Source organism: Macaca fascicularis, chromosome X, assembly GCF_037993035.2.
Source record: "Macaca fascicularis isolate 582-1 chromosome X, T2T-MFA8v1.1".
In the NCBI taxonomy this organism is placed as follows: domain Eukaryota; kingdom Metazoa; phylum Chordata; class Mammalia; order Primates; family Cercopithecidae; genus Macaca; species Macaca fascicularis.
Window position 1 is genome coordinate 107,757,389 of NC_088395.1, and position 21,163 is coordinate 107,778,551.

Consider the following 21,163-nt stretch of genomic DNA (forward strand, 5'->3'; position numbering starts at 1 on the left):
AGCCTCAATTTACCAGGTTCAAGTGATCCTTCCACCTCAGCCTCCCGAATAGCTGGGGCTACAGGCATACGCCACCATGCCTGGCTAATTTTTTTTTGTAGAGACGGGATTTTGCCATGGTGCCCAGTCTGACCTCGGACCCCTGGGCTCAAGCAGTCTGCTTGGCCCGGTCTTCCACAGTGCTGGGGTTACAGGTGTGAGCCACCTCGCCTGGCCCAACTTTCCAATTTTATTTACGTTTCCCCACACTTTTGTGATGTTAGCACACAAGACAGAAAGCCACGTAATTAGGATCTCAATACAATTTCCAGGTTTGGGAGTTTTGCTTAATTAGGTGATGCCAAGAGAAGTTCGAAAAATGATTTCAGAGAAAATCGAAGGTGTATCAAAGGTGAATCACTATCTTTCACTATATATATATATACACACACACACACATATACACATATCTATATACACACACATATATACATATATATACACATATCTATATAGATACACACACATGTACACATATATCTCCACAAAGTGGTACAAGTTGCACTGCCACGGACTTTTCACATTAGGCAAGATAGTTCACCACTCAGGGCTCCAGCTTCACCATCTACAAAAAGAAGGTTGTTGAAACCTTAAATTTCCTTCCAATTTGCATTTCTTTGAGCCTATGAAACATGATTAAAAACATGAAAAATTATTCAAGAAATTTTCAATTTTATTAAAGAACAGCATCTATCAGAAAAAATTGAAGAGCCTCAGTTGTCATGCATGATTAAGTAAGAGTTGGTGAAACTATTCTGAAAACCATATATGATGTGGTAAAGTTATTTTTGCTGTATCCTTTCCCAAATCCATAAACTTTGATTATTCATCTCTAAGATTGCAATCCCCCCCGCCAAGTTTGCCTAAAGTTTATAGGTATGTTTTGGTCTCAACAACTCAGTGAGAGTCATTAAATTTGTCTTTTCTCTTTTATTCCTACTCTAGTTAAGAGATTAAATTAGGGACTAAGCTGAGAGCTTAGACTAAACCCTTGTTGCTGTTTTAAAGCCAGTTTCTTTAAGGTCAATTAACTCCTCATTGTTAGGAATAGTTACATGTTGACAGCCGGTTTCTAGAAAACTTTGGAGGATATCCATACCCATTCTCGGTAAAAGGAGGGCAGATCCAGCCTTTCTTTCCTCCCACGCCCTAGGTTCACATGGGGAAAGCGACAGGCCCTTTAACTTAAGTCTCGGCCAGGGAGAAGCCACCTTTATTGTGATATTTACGGTTTCACATTTCCTACAAAGTCCCGACATCTTGGGTCAGCCTAGGCAAAATAATCACTATAATTGATCATGTTAAATTCAAGAACCCAGACACGAATTGTCCCGCTATACGCAAAATTACGAACATGAATATTCTTAGCTCAGTGGGAACGCCAGCCAATCAGCTGACACCAGCAGCAACGGCCCACTCGCTGCGCTCCCCACAGGCTCAGGTGGGTGGGGCAAGCCGCTCTCCGTAATTGGGTCTACGTCAGCGTCATCGCGCGCGCCACCTCCCGCCACCGAGCCACCCGCCACCTCTAGCCAATCAGGCTTCAGCTGAGTGCGTTACTCCGCCCAGCCGCCGCCTGGGTTTGCGCGGAAGCGCATGCGTGGGGTGGAGTCAGCTTCTTTGAATTCCGGAGGCGGCATTCGGTCGTCAGAGGCCTGTGCGGGTACAGGTAGAGTGTCAGGTGAGGAGGTACTGTTAAGCACCGCGCGAAATGGGAGCGAAGAGAATTTTTTAACTTTTGAGGGTGGGACTATCCTGCAAGGTGTGACTGCGGTCGGGTTTTCCGTAGCCAGTTTCCCTCCAGGGATCCTTGGGAAGCCCTGGGATGGTTCAACTGGGTGGGGTCAGAAGCTGTTCCCTTGCCCTTCTTTCCTAGGAACCTAGGAAATAACTCGGAACCTGTACCTTCCCACTGGTTTGGACATATTCCTCTCCTGATCTGGCCTCATCTGTTCCAGGGAGGTGGGATTGAGTGTCATTCCGACCATTCCTTTCGTTTTTCCTATTTGCAGCCAGAAGCTTAGAAGTCATTCTTGGTTCCTCTTCCCTTTTCCCTACATCCAATTCTTTTATCACAGCCTGCTCTATCTAACTCCAAAACATTGCACGAATCCAATCATTTTCCACCTCTACACCCTAGGCCTACAGTCATCCTTCTTCTGGACTTCTGCAACAGCTTTTTATTTGGTTTCTTTTCTCTCCTTGACCTCTAACGTTTTCGTCTCTGCACTGCAACTAACATGATCTTCAAACACAAATCAGGTGGTATTGCTCCACTCTCTAACCTTTCCCCCTTCCCCAATGTTTTCCCATGACACTTAAAATCCAAACTCCTTACTCTGGCCTGCAAATCCCAATATGATCTTAGTCACTGGCTACGTTCTGATTTCATCGCTCATTACCTTTTACCTCTTTCATTCCACTCCCTCTAGACTAATGTTACTACTCTTTCTTTTCTTTCTTTCTTTCCTTCTTTCTTTCTGTCTGTCTCTGTCTCTCCCTCCCTTCCTTTCTTCCTTTCCATTCCATTCCTTTCCTTTCCTTTTTTTCTTCTTTCTTTTGACAGAGTTGGGCCAGGCGTGGTGGCTCACGCCTGTAATCCCAGCACTTTGGGAGGCCGAGGCGGGTGTGGATCACTTGAGGTCAAGAGTTCGAGGCCAGCCTGGCTAACATGGTGAAACCCAGTCTCTACTAAAATACAACAATTAGTCAGGTGTGGTGGTGTGCGCCTGTAATTCCAGCTACTCGGGAGGCTGAGACAGGAGAATTGCTTGAACCCAGGAGGTGAAGGTTGTGGTGAGCCAAGATAGAGATCATTCCACTGCATTCCTGCCTGGGTGACAGAGTGAGACTGTCTCAAAAAAAAGAAACAATGTCTCACTATGTTGCCCTCAGCTTCCCAAAGTGCTGGGATTATAGGTGTGACCCACCTTGCCCTGTCAAGCTGCTGTTTCTTTGACACATAAAGCTCTTTTTGCTTTAAAGTCTTAAAGGTCTTAGCATGTCTTCCTCTTTTCCATGAAATACTGTTCCACCAGATCTTCTCATGGCTGGTTCCTTCTTGGCATTCAAATCTCAGTTCAAAGGTCACCTCAGAGAGGTTTTCTCTGAACACTTACTACAAAGTTACAATGTAGCTTCCCATCCCCGCTTCATTTCTGTCACATCACTGTGTATTATATTCATTATTGCTTACTTTTCTTCCTTTTACTTTTTATTTTTTTCAGACAAAGTCTTGCTCTGTCAACCAGGCTGGAGTGCAGTGGCGCAATCACGGCTCTTTGCAGCCTCGACCTCCCGGGCTCAAGCGATTCTCCTGCCTCAGCCTCCTGAGTAGATAGGACTACAGGCGCGTGCCACTATGCCTAGCTAATTTTTTAAATCTTTAGTAGAGACGTCTCACTGTGTTGCCCAGACTGGTCTTGAACTCCTAGGCTGAAGGAATCTTCCGGCCTCGGCCTCCCGAAGTGCTGGTATTACAGGTGTGAACTACCATGCCCGGTCTTAGTTGTATACTTATTTATTGACTCTCACCTCGCCTTTCAGTGTAAGTGTCATGAGAGCAGGGACCTTGATTGTTTTATTATTTTATCCCTGGTAACTAGACTTGTGCTTGGCAGATAGATGACATTTAGTAATTATTTATTAAGTGAATGAATGGGAATATTTGTCTCCTGAAAGTGCGTAGTTTGGCCACCAGTTTGGCTTTTGAACTATGCAGCTTTGACTTAGCACTGACAAATTTAGGAGCATAAAGTTTAAAAGCAAAATCAAGGAGAAGTGGGGAAAATAGGAGTGGAGAAAGTAAGATTGAGTTATTGAGATGGATTAGTTTTTTTGTTTGTTTTGAGACAGGGTCTCGCTCTGTCACTCAGGCTGGAGTGCAGCAGTGCAGTCTCTGCTCACTGCAACCTTCACCTCCTGGGTTCAAGCGATTCTCCTGCCTCAGCCTCCTGAGTAGCTGGGATTACAGGTGTATGCCACCATGCCCAACTAGTTTTTGTATTTTTAGCAGGGACAGGGTTTCCTCATATTGGCCAGGCTGATCTCAAACTCCTGTATGCCTGACCTCAAGTCAGGCCCGCCTCAGCCTCCCAGAGTGCTGGGATTACAGGTGTGAGCCACCACGCCCGGCCGAGATGGATTAGTTTTGGACCCATTTATATGACATAGCCATTCTAAGAGAGAACTTGCATATGTTGCCTGTACTCTTACTGTTTTTTTCCACTAGAAAGCTAGTTCAGCTGATGAATGTTCCTTGGCAGGTTGTTTCTATTTCTATTTAGGGCAAGGACTTTCTGAGAAAGTCAACCTCTAGATTTTGTTTCCTGAATTGTTGTCAACTTATTTATTGCATGCCTGTTGTATGCTAGCTATTGTATACTAAATACTGGAAACACACCCTCTCTCTGTGGATAAAAAAGGACTGTTTGGCTGATTAATGATAACACTTGTTTTCTGTGTAGAACATATGCAGTAATGTCACCTCAAAAGAGAGTTAAGAACGTCAAGGCACAAAACAGGATTTCACAAGGTAGTACTAGTTTTCAGACCACGCTTTCAGCCTGGAAAGTAAAACAGGGTCCAAGCAACTCAAAGAACATCTCAAAACATGGACAAAACAATCCAGTGGGAGATTATGAGCATGCTGATGATCAAGCTGAAGATGCTTTGCAAATGGCAGTGGAATATTTTGAGAAAGGTAAAGGTGGATTGTTTTCCTTATGAAAGTCCTATTTCTGTAAAAATAGTCTAGTCTTTTTTTCTGAAGAGTTTTTAAAGGAAAGCATAATTTTGCTCATTCATGCTTTTGTTTATTTAATAGACATTGAGCAGTTACTACATATCAGTATGCTGGGCACTAGGGACACAACAACAAAACTTACTAGTAGAGTGGTTCCCAAACTGCTGCATATTGGGATCACTTGAGAATCTTTTTTTCTTTTCTTTCTTTTCCTCCCTTTCTACCCCTTTGGCTCTGAGAATCTTTAACAAACAAACTGACGTCAGGCATCCACTCTTAGACTTTCTGATTTTATTGGTATGGAATGCAACCTGGCATAGGGATTTTTTTAAAGGCTTTGGGTGGTTCCAATGTATGGCAAAGTTTGGGAACCACTGTCCTAGTATTGAAACAGGTTGTAGTCTAAGTTCAATGCTTTTAGTTAGTTTAGAATAGAAATGTCAGGGCATAATCCAGCTTTCCTCACTGAAGGTGCTATCACTGTTAAATATTCTTTAGTTAAAAACATCTCTGAACGGTTTTTGTGAAGACACGTCTTACATAAACTCCTTTATTTATTTTTGGAGACAGGGTTTTGCTCTGTTGCCCAGGCTGGAGTGCAGTGGCATGGTCATTGTACGTTTGACCTTTCGGGCACAAGTGACCCTCCCATCTCAGCCTCCTGAGGAGCTGGGACCACAGGCGCGTGCCAGCATGCCCAGCTAGTTTTTAATTCTTTTGTAGAGATAGAGTCTTGTCATGTTGCCCAGGCTGGTGTCAAACTCCTGGCCTCAAGTGATCCTCTTGCTTTGGCCTCCCAAAATGCTGGAATTACAGATGTGGGTCACCACGCCTGGTCATTAAGCTATTCCTTTAAAGAGTTTCAAATTGTTATTATTGAGGCTGAAGACTGAAATAATTTTAAAGGTCTCACTATTTAATACTGTTTCTTTTTTCAGGTCCCGTTAAAACTTCACAGAATAAAGATAAAACTTTGGAAAAACACTTGAAAACTGTGGAAAATGTGGCTTGGAAGAATGGGTTAGCTTCAGAAGAAATTGACGTTCTATTAAATATTGCACTCAGTGGCAAATTTGGTATGTTGAGGAGATGCTTTTTTTTGTTCTTTTAACGCACCTAGCACCTATATTTTTTTGCTTTAAAAATATGTGTATATACACATATATATATATACACACACACACACATATATATATAGATAGGTATACACACACATTTTTTATAATAGAGACAGTGTCTGACTATATTGCCCAGGCTGGTCTGGAACTCCTAGACTCAAGTGATCCTCCCACCTTGGCCTCCCAAATTGCTGGGATTACAGGCTTGAGCCACCGCACCTGGCTCGAGGGGGATGTTGTTTTGTTTTTTGTTTTGAGATGGAGTCTCGCTCTGTCACCCAGGCTGGAGTGCAGTGGCACGATCTCAGCTCGCTGCTACCTCTGTCTCCTGAGTTCAAGCAATTCTCCTGCCTCAGCCTCCCGAGTTCCTGGGACTATAGGCACGTGCCACGTAACCTGGCTAATTTTTTGTATTTTTGTATTTTATTTTGCTGTGTTAGCCAAGATGGTCTCCATCTCCTGACCTCGTGAGCCTCCTGCATTGGCCTCCCAAAGTGCTGGGATTACAGGTGTGAGCCACCGTGCCTGGCCAAGGGCATTTTTTGTTTTTTGTTTTTTTTGGGAGACTGGGTCTCACTCCATCGCCCGGGCTAGAGTGTAGTGGTGCAATCTCAGCTCACTACAAACTCCACCTCCCGGGTTCCACCTCTCTGCCTCAGCCTCCCGAGTAGCTGGGATTACATTGGACTCCCAAAGTGCTGGGATTACAGGTGCCTTCCACCACGCCTGGCTAATGTTTTTGTATTTTTAGTAGAGACGGAGTTTCACCATCTTGGGCAGACTGGTCTTGAACTCCTGACCTCGTGATCCACCTGCCTCGGCCTCCCAAAGTGCTGGGATTACAGGCGTGAGCCACTGTGCCCGGTCTTGGATGTTTTTGTCATCACTTTGCTATTAGTTTTTCCTTTTAGACTTTGTTTATTTATTTTTTTGAGATTGAGTTTTGCACTTGTTGCCCAGGCTGGAGTGCAATGGTGCGATCTTGGCTCATTGCAACCTCCACCTCCTGGGTTCAAGCAATTCTCCTGCCTCAGCCTCCCGAGTAGCTGGGATTACAGGCACGTGTCACCATGCCCGACTAATTTTGTAGTTTTAGTAGAGATGAGGTTTCTCCATGTTGGTCAAGCTGGTCTCGAACTCCCGACCTCAGGTGATCCGCCCTCCTTGGCCTTCCAAAGCATTGGGATTACAGGCGTGACCCATTGTGCCCGACCTTCCTTTTAGACTTTGAATTAGATTGTTCATTGGAATTAGTTGCAGTTTTTTATGTTTACTGTTCTCTTCATAAGACCAATCTGTTAAGATTATACAATGGGCTTTTTTGTGTGTTTAGGCCAAAAGTTTCTGTGTGCATATGCTGAAAATGACCAGTTACCATATATCATTACAAATAAAATGCAAAATACATACTTTTGTCACCAAATACATGAGAACCGTTTTTTAGTATTTATCTTAAGCATACGTAGTAATTTCAACAATGTTGCTGGAAGGCATCTTAAAAGATCACTTAGTCTACTTCATTACCTTCATTTTCTTTATTTTATTTATTTATTTTTTGAGATGGAGTTTCGCTCTTTCACCCAGGCTGGAGTGCAATGGCGTGATCTCGGCTCACTGCAACCTCTGCTTCCCGGGTTCAAGCAATTCTCCTGCCTCAGCTTCCTGAGTAGCTGGGATTATGGACATGTGCCACCACACCCGGCTGATTTTTGTATTTTTAGTAGAGACGGGGTTTCGTCATGTTGGCCAGGCTGGTCTCAAACTTCTGACCTCAGATGATCCGCCTGCCTCAGCCTCCCAAAGTGCTGGGATTACAGGCATGAGCCACCGTGCCCAGCTAAGATGCTTTTTCTTTTGTGCAAGTGCATCTTTTCCTGTTCTAAATTCATTGGTGATGGTTGGGATGGTTGGAAGAGGTTCTTAGAAATAATACCTGGTCAATATTTTATTTACTTGAACCTTTTAACTTTTTCTCATTTAAATTCAGACTTGGAAGGTATTTTAGACTCTAAACACTCTCATTTAAAGGTGAGGAAAAAGAGGCTCAGAGTAGTTAAAGAGACTTGCTTAATGTCAGAGGTAGAACTGGGGAAATAAGATGACCAAACTCCCATTCTAGTGCTTATACTGTACCACATTGCTGCTTTTTTTTCTACTTAAAAAAAGTTAAGGCTGGGTATAGTGGCTCATGCCTGTAATCTCAGCACTTTGGAGGGCCAAGGCAGGATGATTGCTTGAAGCCAGATTTGAGACCAGCCTGGGCAACAAAGCGAAACCTTGTCTACAAAATGTTAAAAAAAAAAAAAAAGTTAGCTAGGTGCAGTAGCATGTGCATGTAGTCCCAGCTACTTGGGAGTCTGAGGCAAGAGAATCACTTGAGCCCAGGAGTTTGAGGCTGCAATGAGCTATGATGGTGCCACTGTACTCCAGTGTGGGCCACAGAGCAAGACTCTGTCTCTGGGGAAAAAAAAGAAAGATTAAGACAGCTCTCAAAACCAAATGCTTTATATACTAAGTGTTTCTTGGCTGTCGCATGTTAGATTCCTTTGTTTATATCCTAGCAGCATATTTGCAGGGGTATGTGTATTTATTTTAAAGTAACAACACATTACTAACCGAATTCAACATATGACTGTCAGGTATTTTATTTCTCCATTTTTATCTGATTAGTTCTCTATGTTTCCCTAGAAAGTTAAATGAGACCTAATAAAATTGTTTTTTTTCTTGTAGATGGTTTTAGATTGTTTGGTTCTAATATCTTTCCAGGAATCCGTGTTTAACTGAACAATGTCTGTCAAGATCAATTCACCCACTCCCATCTCACTTTAAAACATATATGGAGTAGGGGCTGGGCGCAATGGCTCACGCCTGTAACCCCAACACTTTGGGAGGCTGAGGTAGGTGGATCACGAGGTCAGGAGATCAAGACCACCCTGGCTAACATGGTGAAACCCCATCTCTACTAAAAATACAAAAAATTAGCCGGGCGTGGTGGTGGGCGCCTGTAGTCCCAGCTACTTGAGAGGCTGAGGCAGGAGAATGACGTGAACCCAGGAGGCAGAGCTTGCAGTGAGCGGAGATCATGCCACTGCACTCCAGCCTGGGTGACAGAGCGAGACTCCATCTCAAACAAAACAAAACAAAAAAACAACATGTGGAGTATACAGATGTTTTCTGTTTTAGAAATTTTTTTTTCGTGACAGAGTCTCACTCTGTTGTCCAGACTGCAGTGCAGTGATATGATCACGGTTCACTGCAGCCTCGACCTTCTAGATTCAAGCAGTCCTCCCATCTCAGACTCCCAAGTAGATGGGACTACAGGTGCGTGCCACTGCACCCAGCCTCCTTTCTTTATCTCAGAAATTAATGATTAGGTTATCTTGATGTCTGCCAGGACTTGAGGTGTCTCAAAATGCATGCCTCAGACTTGGGAAACTTATATAGCAATTTAAAAAATAATCTCTGGCTTTCTATTGTTACTTTTCATTTTTTTTTTTTCTGCTAAGCTGGAATTTGCTGAGGTCAAATGTGGCCTCCTTAATTCCTTTTCTCCCTTTTATTATAGTTATTTCTGTGATGTCCCCCATCCCTACTAGATCTTTACATGCAGCTCTTTTGGTAAGTTTCAATGCATATTCAGAGGCAGGTATGCTAGAAATGTCATCATAATTAGGTACAAAGGGACTTTAGATTCTTTAAAAATTAAGTCACTTGGAAGTAAAAATAGAATCAGTATTGAATTCTCCCTTTGAATTTGGTGCACGTGTAATGTGTTAGTGGTGAGACTATTTTAAATTTCGAAGAGTTAGTGGATGGGAGTGAGAAAGAAAACAAGAAAAGAAACCACAAGAGTGGAAAGCAGAGATTTTTATTTTTGTGATTCATTACCTATCATCACTGCTTCCTTTCTTCTCCACAGAATGATAGTGTACAAAGTGATGAGATATATTCTAATTCTTGAAGCCTTAATTAACAGAAGTTGAGATAGGATGTATTCAAAGCCAGCCTCTGTGACTTTTTTTTTTTTTTTTTTTTTTTTTTGAGACGATCTTGGTTCACTGCAAACTCCGCCTCCCAGGTTCAAGCGATTCTCCTGCCTCACCCTCCTGAGTAGCTGAGATTACAGGCGCCCGCCACCATGCCTGGCTAAGTTTTGTATTTTTAGTAGAGATGGGGTTTCAGCACGTTGGCCAGGCTGGTCTCGAACTCTTGCCCTCAGGTGATCTCTGTGACATCATTTCTATTACCAGATGGGAGAACACCATAGAGGCCTGAGATCAAGTGGAAAGATTGGACTAGTGTAGAATGGTATTACTGCTAGTCAATTCCAAGAATATCTTGTTCTAGGCCAGTCATGGTGGCTCATGCCTGTAATCCCAGCACTTTGGGAGGCCAAAGTGGGCAGATCCCTTGAGTCCAGGAGTGCGAGACCAGCCTGGGCAACATAGTGAGACCTTGTCTTTGCTAGAAATAAAAAACGTAAGCAGGTATGGTGACACATGCCTGTAGTCTCAGCTACCCTGGAGGCTGAGGTGGGAGGATTGCTTGAGCCCAGGAATTTGAGGTTGTTGTGAGCTATGATTGCGCCACTGCACTCCAGCCTGGGTGACAGAGTCAGACCCTGTCGCAAAAAAAAAAAGAATATCTGTTCTATTCTGCTACTCTTCCTGCTTTTTTGGGGTGAGCGGATGATACAAATATATACATTTTAATTTTATATGTATGTTTTTATTTCTGGCTCACATTCTCTCATGAACAAATACATTCTTAAATGTAACACCTCATGCAAAGTGTCCATCAGTAGCTTTAAATAAATCAGTCTATGAGGCCATTAAAAAAAAATCTTTGAAATTTTCCTGTGATTGAAAGCTTTTTTGGAGATATAACTCACATACCATAAAATTCATTGTTTTTTCCTTTTGTTTTCTTTTTTTTTTTGAGACGGAGTTTCACTCTTATTGCCCAGGCTGGAGTGCAATGGTGTGATCTCGGCTCACTGCAACCTCTGCCTCCCGGTTTCAAGCGATGCTCCTGCCTCAGCCTCCTAAGTAGCTGGGATTACAGGCACCCACCACCACGCCCAGCTAATTTTTGTATTTTTAGTAGAGATGGGGGTTTCACCATGTTGCCCAGGCTGGTCTTGAATTCCTGACCTCAGATGATCTGCCTGCTTTGGCCTTCCAAAGTGCTAGGATTACAGTTGTGAGCCACCGTGCCCTCATAACATTCATTATTTTTTTATTTTTTACTTTTTTATTTTTGAGATGGAGTTTCACTCTGGTAGCCCAGGGTGCAGTGCGATGGCGTGATCTCGGCTCACTGCAACCTCCACCTCCCATGTTCAAGTGATTCTCCTGCCTCAGCCTCCTGAGTGGCTGGGATTACAGGCGCCTACCATGACACTCGGCTAATTTTTTTTTTTTTTTTTTTTTTGAGATGGAGTTTCACTCTTGTCGCCCAGCCTGGATTACAGGCGTGAGTCACCACGCCTGGCCTAATTTTGTATTTTTTAAATTAGAGATGGAGTTTCATCACCTTGGCCAGGCTGGTCTTGAACTCCTGATCTCAGGTGATCTGCCTGCCTCGGCCTCCCAAAGTGCTGGAATTACAGGCATGAGCTACCGCTCCTGGCAAAATTCACTGTTTTAAAAATTCAGCATTTTTGTTTTTGGAGACAGAGTCTCACTCTGTCACCCAGGCTGGAGTCTAGTGGTGTGATCTCAGCTCACTGCAACCTCCACCTTCTAGGTTCAAGTGATCCTCCTACCTCAGCCTACCAAGTAACTGGGACTATAGGCATGTGCTACCACATCTGGCTAATTTTTGTATTTTTTGTAGAGATTGGGGTCTCACTATATTGCCTAGGCTAATCTCAAACTCCTAGGCTCAAGCAGTCCTCCGGCCTCAGCCGCCCAGGAGGCGCCACCATGCCCAGCTAATTTTTTTTTTTTTTTTTTTTTGAGACGGAGTCTGGCTCTGTCGCCCGGGCTAGAGTGCAGTGGCCGGATCTCAGCTCACTGCAAGCTCCGCCCCCTGGGTTTACGCCATTCTCCTGCCTCAGCCTCCCGAGTAGCTAGGACTACAGGCGCCCGCCGCCTCGCCCGGCTAGTTTTTTGTATTTTTTAGTAGAGACGGGGTTTCACCGTGTTCGCCAGGATGGTCTCGATCTCCTGACCTCGTGATCCGCCCGTCTCGGCCTCCCAAAGTGCTGGGATTACAGGCTTGAGCCACCGCGCCCGGCCTTTTTTTTTTTTTTTTTTTACATAGAGACGGGGTCCTGCTATGTTGTCCAGGCTGGTCTCAAACTCCTGGGCTCAAGCAATCCATCCACCTCAGCCTCCCAAAGTGCTTAGATTATAGGCATGTGTCACTGCGTTCAGCTCCAAATTCAGCATTTCTTTAAAGCATAGTCAGAGTTGTGTAATCATCACCACTATCTAATTCTTGAACATTTTCATCACCCCAAGAAGAAACCCTGTACTCATTTATATTTTTTAAATAGAAATATTTGAGCCAAATAATTTGCCTTATAGTTTTTTTTGTTTTGTTTTGTTTTGTTTTGTTTTGTTTTTTTTTTAGAGAGGGTCTCACTTTGTCATCCAGGCTGGAGTGCAGTGACATGATCACAGCTCACTGCAGCCTCGACCTCCCTGGGCTCGGGTGTTTCCCCCACATCAGCCTCCCAAGTTGCCGGGACTAAAGGCTTACCCCACCACCCCTGACTAATTTTTGTATTTTTAGTAGATATGGGGTTTTGGCGTGTTGCCCAGGCTAGTCTTGACCTCCTGGGCTCAAGTGATCCGCCTGCCTCGGCCTCCCAAAGTGTTAGGATTATAGGCATGAGCCACTGTGCCTCACCATTGCCTTATAGTTTACATCAGTAGTTAAAGGTACATTTTTATTTTGAACAATTTATTAATAATGATAAGAGATACTGAATTTTACACACTGTTGGTTTTTATTGCCTTCAATATAATGTGAGGTTTTTTTTTTTTTTGAGATGGAGTTTTGGTCTTGTTGCCCAGGCTGGAGTGCAATGGCACGATCTCAGCTCACCATAACCTCCGCCTCCTGGGTTCAAGCAATTCTCCTGCCTTAGCCTCCCGAGTAGCTGGGCTTACAGGCATGCTCCATCACGCCTGGCTAATTTTTGTATTTTTAGTAGAGATGGGGTTTCTCCATATTGGTCAGGCTGGTCTCGAACTCCCAACCTCAGGTGATCCACCCACCATGACCTCCCAAAGTGCTGGGATTACAGGCATGAGCCATCATGCCCAGCCTAATGTGAGATTTTTAGATCCGAGAGTGAATAATAGTAAAAGAACAATTGAGACATCAAAATGTAGTTTAATTTAGCTTGTCTCCTTTCCAGGAAATGCTGTAAACACACGGATATTGAAGTGCATGATCCCAGCAACAGTAATATCACAAGATTCTGTGGTTAAGGCAGTCTCCTGGCTTTGTGTTGACAAGTGTTCTGGTAGCACCAAGGTAATCTTTTTAAACTCTTTGATTGTAAGTCCTTCAGAACCACTTAAGGACTGACAAGGAAGAGCCACTTATCAAGTAATGACATTGGCCTTTTGTGCAAAGCCTGTAGTTTTGGAACAATATATCTTGATGCAAGGGCTATGTTCAAACAGAAATTTTTACTGAGAAATAAAATCTATTATTCTACTTTGTGCCTGAAGCCTCTAAAATAGCCCTGGCGACGGGGGACGGGGGGTGGAATTAAACTCTTCTGTACCAGTTGTATTTCTTTAAAGATAAGTATTTTGTCTCTTCAATAGGTACTTTTTTATCGTTGGCTGGTTGCAATGTTTGACTTCATTGATCGTAAGGAGCAAATTAACTTGCTCTACGGCTTCTTTTTTGCTTCATTGCAAGATGATGCACTGGTAAGTAAAAATTGGACAGCATTAGGCATCAATCAAATAGTACATGAGTGTATATTGATGTACCATATATCCTTCAGCATGCTATACAATGTGTTTTTCCTTATTTTAAAAATATATCAAACATACAGAAATGTACCAAGATAACATAGACATATCAAATATACAGAAAAGGGCAAATAATAACATTCTATTTTGCTCCTGTCTCTCAGATTAACAAATAGAAAGTTTTTATCATATTTACTTTATATCTTATTTTAAGGAAATAAAAATGTTACAGATAAAGTTGATTTCACATTGGAGTCTTGTTTGCTGATCTAGAGCACTTATTGCCATCTTTTCCCTTTTAAACCACTTCAACAGGGTCCTTTGAGTCATTTACTCTACATTTTCTTGATTAACACTGCAAAAGCCTCATCAAAATTAATGAGAAGGAGAGGATTACTTTTCATGAGTGCCAATGGAGTGATTTTTATTAAATAGCATAATTATTTCCCTTAAAAACATTAATAACTTTAAGAAATCAATCTACTGTCCACCTGGAAGACTTTCAAGGACCATCAGTAGTTCACAGACCGTGTGAATCACTCGTCTAACTGTATTTCTCTTGCCTTTGGGAAGGGAATTCATTTATTGATTTTATTTTTTAAAATGATGTTTCCAGCGTGTTCATTGCATTGTTCTAGGCACTGTAGAAGATTCAAAGTTTAGCATAGGGTTTCTATACTCCAGGAACTTGAAATCTAGTTGGGGAATTAAGGAAATAACATAAATTATCAAAAACAGCATATGAGAGTTTGAAGATAATAATTGCTATAATATTTCCAGGAAGGAAGAAAGCACTGTAACTCAAAATGATTAGTTAAGAGCACCATAAAGTATGTGGGTGTTGAGCTGGGCCTCACAGGTTGAATAGGATTTGGGATTTGGTGACAGAAAATGATATTTGATATGATGGGAATATTTCAAGCAAAGTCGTGAGGTGTGTAAATTGTGTTTTAGGAGACCTTAAATAGACCAGCCTGACTTAATTGGCGATGGTGTTAGGTGGTAAGGCTGAAAAAGTTGGGTGAAGACAGATTGTAGAGGTCTTCCAATGTGATGCTAAGGAATTTGAACTTTATTCAGTGGGTAAATCACTGAATATTTTTGGCTGGAATATGTTGAAAGCAGCTCTGTAGGAAGCTGTATCTAGTAGTGCCCAACAATGTGAATTAAGAGAGAGGCCGAAGGCAGGAATACTAGTTAGGAAGCTGACATGATAATCTAGGTATAACATGATGTCGTAGACAAGAAATTCTCAAATATGGTCTGTGGACCCCCTGGGGCTTCCTAAGACCCTTTCGGGAAGTCCAAGAGGTCAAAATTATTTTCATAATAAAACCAAGGTATTATTTGCCATTTTCACTTTGTTGACCTTAGCACTGATGGTGCTAAAGCAATTCTGGGTAAAACTACTGGCCATTTAACATGAATCAAGGCAGTGGCACCAAACTGTACTAGCATGTTCTTTATTATGTTCTTCATTGTGGTAAAAAAACAAAAATGCTAATTTCACTTAAGAATGTCAAGTGTAGGCCGGGCGCGGTGGCTCAAGCCTGTAATCCCAGCACTTTGGGAGGCCGAGACGGGCGGATCACGAGGTCAGGAGATCGAGACCATCCTGGCTAACACGGTGAAACTCCGTCTCTACTAAAAAATACAAAAAACTAGCCGGGCAAGGTGGCGGGCGCCTGTAGTCCCAGCTACTCGGGAGGCTGAGGCAGGAGAATGGCATGAACCCGGGAGGTGGAGCTTGCAGTGAGCTGAGATCCGGCCACTGCACTCCAGCCTGGGCGACAGAGCGAGACTCTGTCTCAAAAAAAAAAAAAAAAAAAAAAGAATGTCAAGTGAAGCATAAAAATTAACTCAATAGTTTTATTAAATCTCTACGTCTTTAATATTCTGTGTAATGAAATGGCAAGTACAAACAAAGTCCTGCATACTAAAGTACAATGGTTATTCTGAGGAAAAGCATTTGTGTGATTGAGTTGTGAGCCAAACTAGCTCCATTTTTATTTGAAAGAATGACTGATGGCCAGGCGCAGTGGTTCACACCTGTAATCCCAGCACTTTGAAAGGCCGAGGCAGGCGGATCACAAGGTCAAGAGATTGAGACCATCCTGGCCAACATGGTGAAACCCCGTCTCTACTAAAAATAGGAAAATTAGCTGGGCATGTTGGCGCACACCTGTAGTCCCAGCTACTTGGGAGGCTGAGGCAGGAGAATTGCTTGAACCCAGGAGGCAGAGGTTGCAGTGAGACGAGATCACGCCACTGCACTCCAGCCTGGCGACAGAGTGAGACTCTGTCTCAAAAAAAAAAAGAATGACTGACATACGAACCATAGTTATACAGACTTGGGTACTTGGAAGATGTTTTCTTGAAAATGAACAAAACAAGCCTGTTATTCAAAGAAAACAACTGGCCGTATCTGTTGCCAGTGATAACATTTGAGCATTCAAGTGAAAAATTAAAGTTTAGAAAATTTGTATCTGCCACTATGAACCTGACAGCTTTCAGATACCTGAAAGACTTTTGTAATAATTGGTGATGGTATTAATGTTGTGATTTTTAGTTACCATATAATGAAATGTGTCAGCATTTGGAAGCTCAGTATAACTCAGTGAGCCAATATTTTCCTGATGAACAAGTATGATGTTCTAAATTCATAAATGGGTAAAAGAACCCTTTAAAATACAAGATACATCAACGAATTTTAATGGAACAGAGTACAGAGCTTTTATTGAGAGTGTTTCAGATTCCACATTACAGCTACCCCTTAAGAAACTACCACTTGTCAAGTTTTAGTGTAGTAGCAAAGACTAATATCCATAATTTTCTGAAAAGCCTTTTAAACTGTTCCTACCTTTTCCAACTATATATCTGTGTGAGGCTGGATTTTCTTCATGCAATTCAATCAAAACATAATAGAATTAATATAGAAGCACAGATTCCAACTGTATTCTCTTAAGCCAGAGACATTAAAAAGATTTGTAGAAATGGGCTGGGCGTGGTGGCTCATGCCTGTAATTCCAGCACTTTGAGGAGGCCGAGGCAGGCAGATCACTTGAGCTCAGGAGTTCGAGACCAACTTGGACAACATGGTGAAACCCCATCTCTACAAAATATACAAAAATTAGCTAGGTGTGGTGGTATGTGCCTATCGTCCCAGCTACTTAGGAGGCTGAGGCAGGAGGATCGCTTGAGTCCAGGAGGCAGAGGTTGCAGTGAGTTGAGATCATGCCATTGCATTCCAGCCTAGTGAGACCTCATCTTTACTGGGGGAAAAAAAAAAAAAGCTGGGTGTGGTGGCGTGCACTTGTAGTACCAACTACTTGGGAGGCTGGGGCGGGGGGCAGAAATCATTTGATCGTTTGAGCCTGGGAGTTGGAGGCAGCAGTGAGCTGTGATGGTGCCATTGTATTCCAGCATAGGTGACAGAGCAAGAACCTGTCTCAAAAAAAAATATTCTCAGTATTATTTCTAACCTGGTGAGTGTTGACAGACATTACCCAGAAAAACAAAAAGCAATTTTGGGGTCCTCTAATTTTTTTTTTTTTTTGAAACAGAATTTTGCTCTTTTGGCCCAGGCTAGAGTACAATGGCGTGATCTCAGCTCACAGCAACCTCCACCTTCTGGGTTCAAGAGATTCTCCTGCCTCAGCCTCCCAAGTAGCTGGGATTACAGGCACCTGTCAGCACGCCCGGCTAATTTGTTTGTATTTTTAGTAAAGATGGGGTTTCACCATGTTGGCCAGGCTGGTCTTTAACTCCTGACCTCAGGTGATCCACCGGCCTCGGGCTCTCAAAGTGCTGGGATTACAGGTGTGAGCTACCACACCAGCCAAGGGGTCTTCTAATTTTTTTTTTTTTTTTTTTTTTTTTTTTTTTTGAGACGGAGTCTCACTCTGTTGCCGTGCCCGGCTGATAATTAGTTTATTTACCTCGGTGTAGTGATTATAGTAGAAATAAATTCAGATATCTTATTTTGAGATATTCTAAATGAGCTTTTTTTTTTTTTGACCCTAGTTTTTTTCCTATTCTTGTTTGGAAGTCACCTAAGTGTTTTTGTACCTACTTAACATGCATGCTTTAAGTCTAAAGGTAACTGGCATCTGTACCTTTATCTTACAGGATACAAAAACCTCAGGATGCTTTAACTCTCTTTTTCTTGTTCTTTTTTTTCTCTTCGTGTCATATGGTGCAGAAGAATGCTTTAGCTCTCATCACACTGCTCCTGGCTTATATGCTGTTGTTGTCTGGTTTTAGTTTTACCTTGTTTTTCTCCATCCCTTTACACACACACACACACACACACACACACACACACACACACACAGAGTAGGTGTTTTTTTTTCCTTTTGAGACAGAGTTTCACGCTTGTTGCCCAGGCTGGAGTGCAATGGTGCGATTTTTTGTATTTTTAGTAGAGACAGGGTTTCTCCATGTTGGTCAGGCTGGTCTCAAACTCAGGTGATCCACCTGCCTCAGCCTCCCAAAGTGTTGGGATTACAGGCGTGAGCCACTGCGCCTGACCAATATTATTTTTACAGTTGATAATTGTTTAGATTTGCCCACATATCTCCCAGTATCTTTGCTCATCATTTGTTTTTGCATCTCACACCTTCAAGATGAGATTATTTTCCTTTGGCTAAAAGTGTATTTTTTATTCTTTCATTGAAAATCTTTTGATGGCAAACTCTTTGTCTGAAAATGTCTCTACTTTGCCCTTGTTCTTGAAAACTGGTATTGGTGTATGTAGAATTCTAGAATGACAGTTAAATTTTTTCAGGATACTGACAATATTATTCCACTGGCTCCTTGCTTCCATCATGTTATTGAATCAGTCTAATTGTAATCCTTTTTTTTCTTTTCTCTCTAGCTACTTTTAAAAAGCAGCTTTAGGCCAGGCGTGGTGGCTAACACCTGTAATCCCAGTACTTTGGGAGGCTGAGGGGGGCGGATCACTTGAGGTCAGGAGTTTGAGAACAGCCTGGCCAACATGGCGAAACCCCGTCTCTACTAAAAATACAAAAATTAGCCAGGCATGGTGGCAGGCACCTCTAATCCCAGCTACTTGGGAGGCTGAGGCAGGAGAATCATGTGAACCGGAGAGGCGGAGATTGCAGTGAGCCGAGATTGCACCACTGCACCCTCCAGCCTGGGTGACGAGCGAGACTCTGTCTCAAAAAAAAAAAAAAAAAAAAAAAGACAAACACAGCTTTATTGAGATTTAATTCACATACTCCACAATTCACCCATTTATTCAATTTACTGATTTTAAGTATAGTCACAGGTATGTACAACCATTTCAGCATAGTCAATTTTAGAACATTTTCATCATTTCAAAAAGAAAAAAAAGAAACCCCATACCCTTTGCTATCACTCCCATCTCTCTATTAACCCCCTAGCTCTAAGCAACCCCTAATCTAATTTTCTGTCTTTATAAGTTTGCCTATTTTGGACATTTTATATAAATGAACTAATGTAATAATGTGGTCTTTTATGACTTGCCTCTTAGCAAAATGTTTTCAAGTTTCATCTGTGTTATAGCATGTATTAGTACTTTTTTTTTCCCCCTCCCGAGATGGAGTTTCACTCTTGTTGCCCAGGCTGGAGTGCAGTGGCGCCATCTTGGCTCAGTGCAACCTCCGTCTCCCGGGTTCAAGCTATTCTCCTGCCTCAGCCTCCTGAGTAGCTGGGATTACAGACATGTGCCGCCACGCCTGGCTAATTTTTGGTATTTTTAGTAGAGATGAGGTTTCTCCATGTTGGTCAGACTGGTCTTGAACTCCCGACCTCAGGTAATTTGCCTGCCTTGGCCTCCCAAAGTGCTGGGGTTACAGGCATGAGCCACCGTGCCTGGTGTATTAGTACTTAAATTTTTTTTTTTTTTAATTTATTTTTTGAGACAGAGTTTCACTCTTGTTGCCCAGGCTGGAGTGCAATGGTGCGATCTCAGCTTACTGCAACCTCCGCCTCCCAGGTTCAAGTGATTCTCCTGCCTCATCTTCCCGAGTAGCTGGGATTATAGGCATGCGCCACCATGCCTGGCTAATTTTTGTATTTTTAGTAGAGACGGGGTTTCACCATGTCGGCCAGGCTGGTCTCAAATCCCTGACCTCAGGTGATCTGCCTTCCTTGGCCTCCCAAGGTGTTAGTATTACAGGCTTGAGCCACCGAGCCCGGCCATTTATTTTTTTTCATTATTTCTATTCTTTTTTTTTTTTTTTAATTTGGGATGGGGTCTCACTCTTGTGCAGGCTGGAGTGCAGTGGCACTATCATGGCTCTCTGCAACCTCGATTGATCAGCCTGGGTGACGAGCGAGACTCTGTCTCAAAAAAAAAAAAAAAACCCAAAGACAAACACAGCTTTATTGAGATTTATTTCGCATACCATACAATGAGTCATCCACTTCATCATTCAAAGTAGCTGGGACCACAGGCATGCACTACCATGCCCAACTAATTTTTAAAGTTTTTCTAGAGACAGAGTCTCACTATGTTGCCCAGGCTGGCCTTGAACTTCTGGCCTTAAGCAATCCTCCTGCCTCGGCCTCCCAAAGTGCTGGGATTATAGATGTGAGGCACTGTGCCTGACCCTCACCATTTTAAAACTTTTTTGGTGTATATATCAGTGACATGTATTACATTCACAGTGTCGTGCAAGCATCACCACTATCTATTTCCAAAACTTTTTCATTACTCTAAACTGAAATTTTCTAACCATTACACAGTAACTCCCTATTCCCTCTTTCCCCTGTTCCTAGTAGCCTCTAATCTACTATCTGTCTCTATGAATTTGCCTATTCTAGTCACCTCATATAAGTGGAATCATACAGTATTTATCCTTTTGTGTCTGGCTGCTTTCATTTATCATAATGTCTTTAAGGTTCATTCATTTGTACCATGTATCAGAACTTCATTCCTTTTTATGGATGAATAATATTCTACTTCATATATATGCAGTCAGCCCTCTGTGTCTGAGGGTTCTGCATCCATGGATTCATCCAATTACTGATTGAAAATATTAAAAGATATAGATAACAATAAAAAATACAAATAAAAAATGCAGTGTAATAACTATTTACATAGCATTTACATTATATTAAGTATTATAACTAATCCAGAGATGATTTAAAGCAAGCTTGTCCAACCCACAACCCAGGATTGCTCTGAATGAGGCCCAACGGAAATTCGTAAGCTTTCTTAAAACATTATGAGAGTTTTTGGGGGATTTTTTTTTTTTTTTTTTTTTTTGAGACGGAGTCTCGCTCTGTCACCCAGGCTGGAGTGCGGTGGCCGGATCTCAGCTCACTGCAAG

At 42.4% G+C, this 21,163-nt stretch overlaps 1 protein-coding gene across 6 annotated transcripts in view; it reads left to right on the forward strand.

Annotated features, from left to right (window-relative positions):
* The first annotated feature begins 1,646 nt into the window (after positions 1-1,646).
* CENPI (centromere protein I) overlaps positions 1,647-21,163 on the forward strand; it is a 65,804-nt gene continuing 46,287 nt past the window's right edge. For 4 of the 6 annotated variants that reach the window (XR_010584472.1, XR_012430359.1, XM_045383259.2 and 1 more), the window contains exons 1-6: positions 1,647-1,720; positions 3,267-3,586; positions 4,506-4,741; positions 5,722-5,859; positions 13,274-13,392; positions 13,692-13,799. Coding sequence is in view for 4 of the 6 variants with exons in the window: in XM_045383259.2 (XP_045239194.2) it covers positions 4,519-4,741; positions 5,722-5,859; positions 13,274-13,392; positions 13,692-13,799 (588 nt within the window). In the remaining 2 variants the exon portion in view is untranslated. The remainder of the gene's footprint in view (positions 1,721-3,266; positions 3,587-4,505; positions 4,742-5,721; positions 5,860-13,273; positions 13,393-13,691; positions 13,800-21,163) is intronic. The other 2 variants (XM_065538715.1, XM_065538716.1) reach the window with 2 other exon arrangements.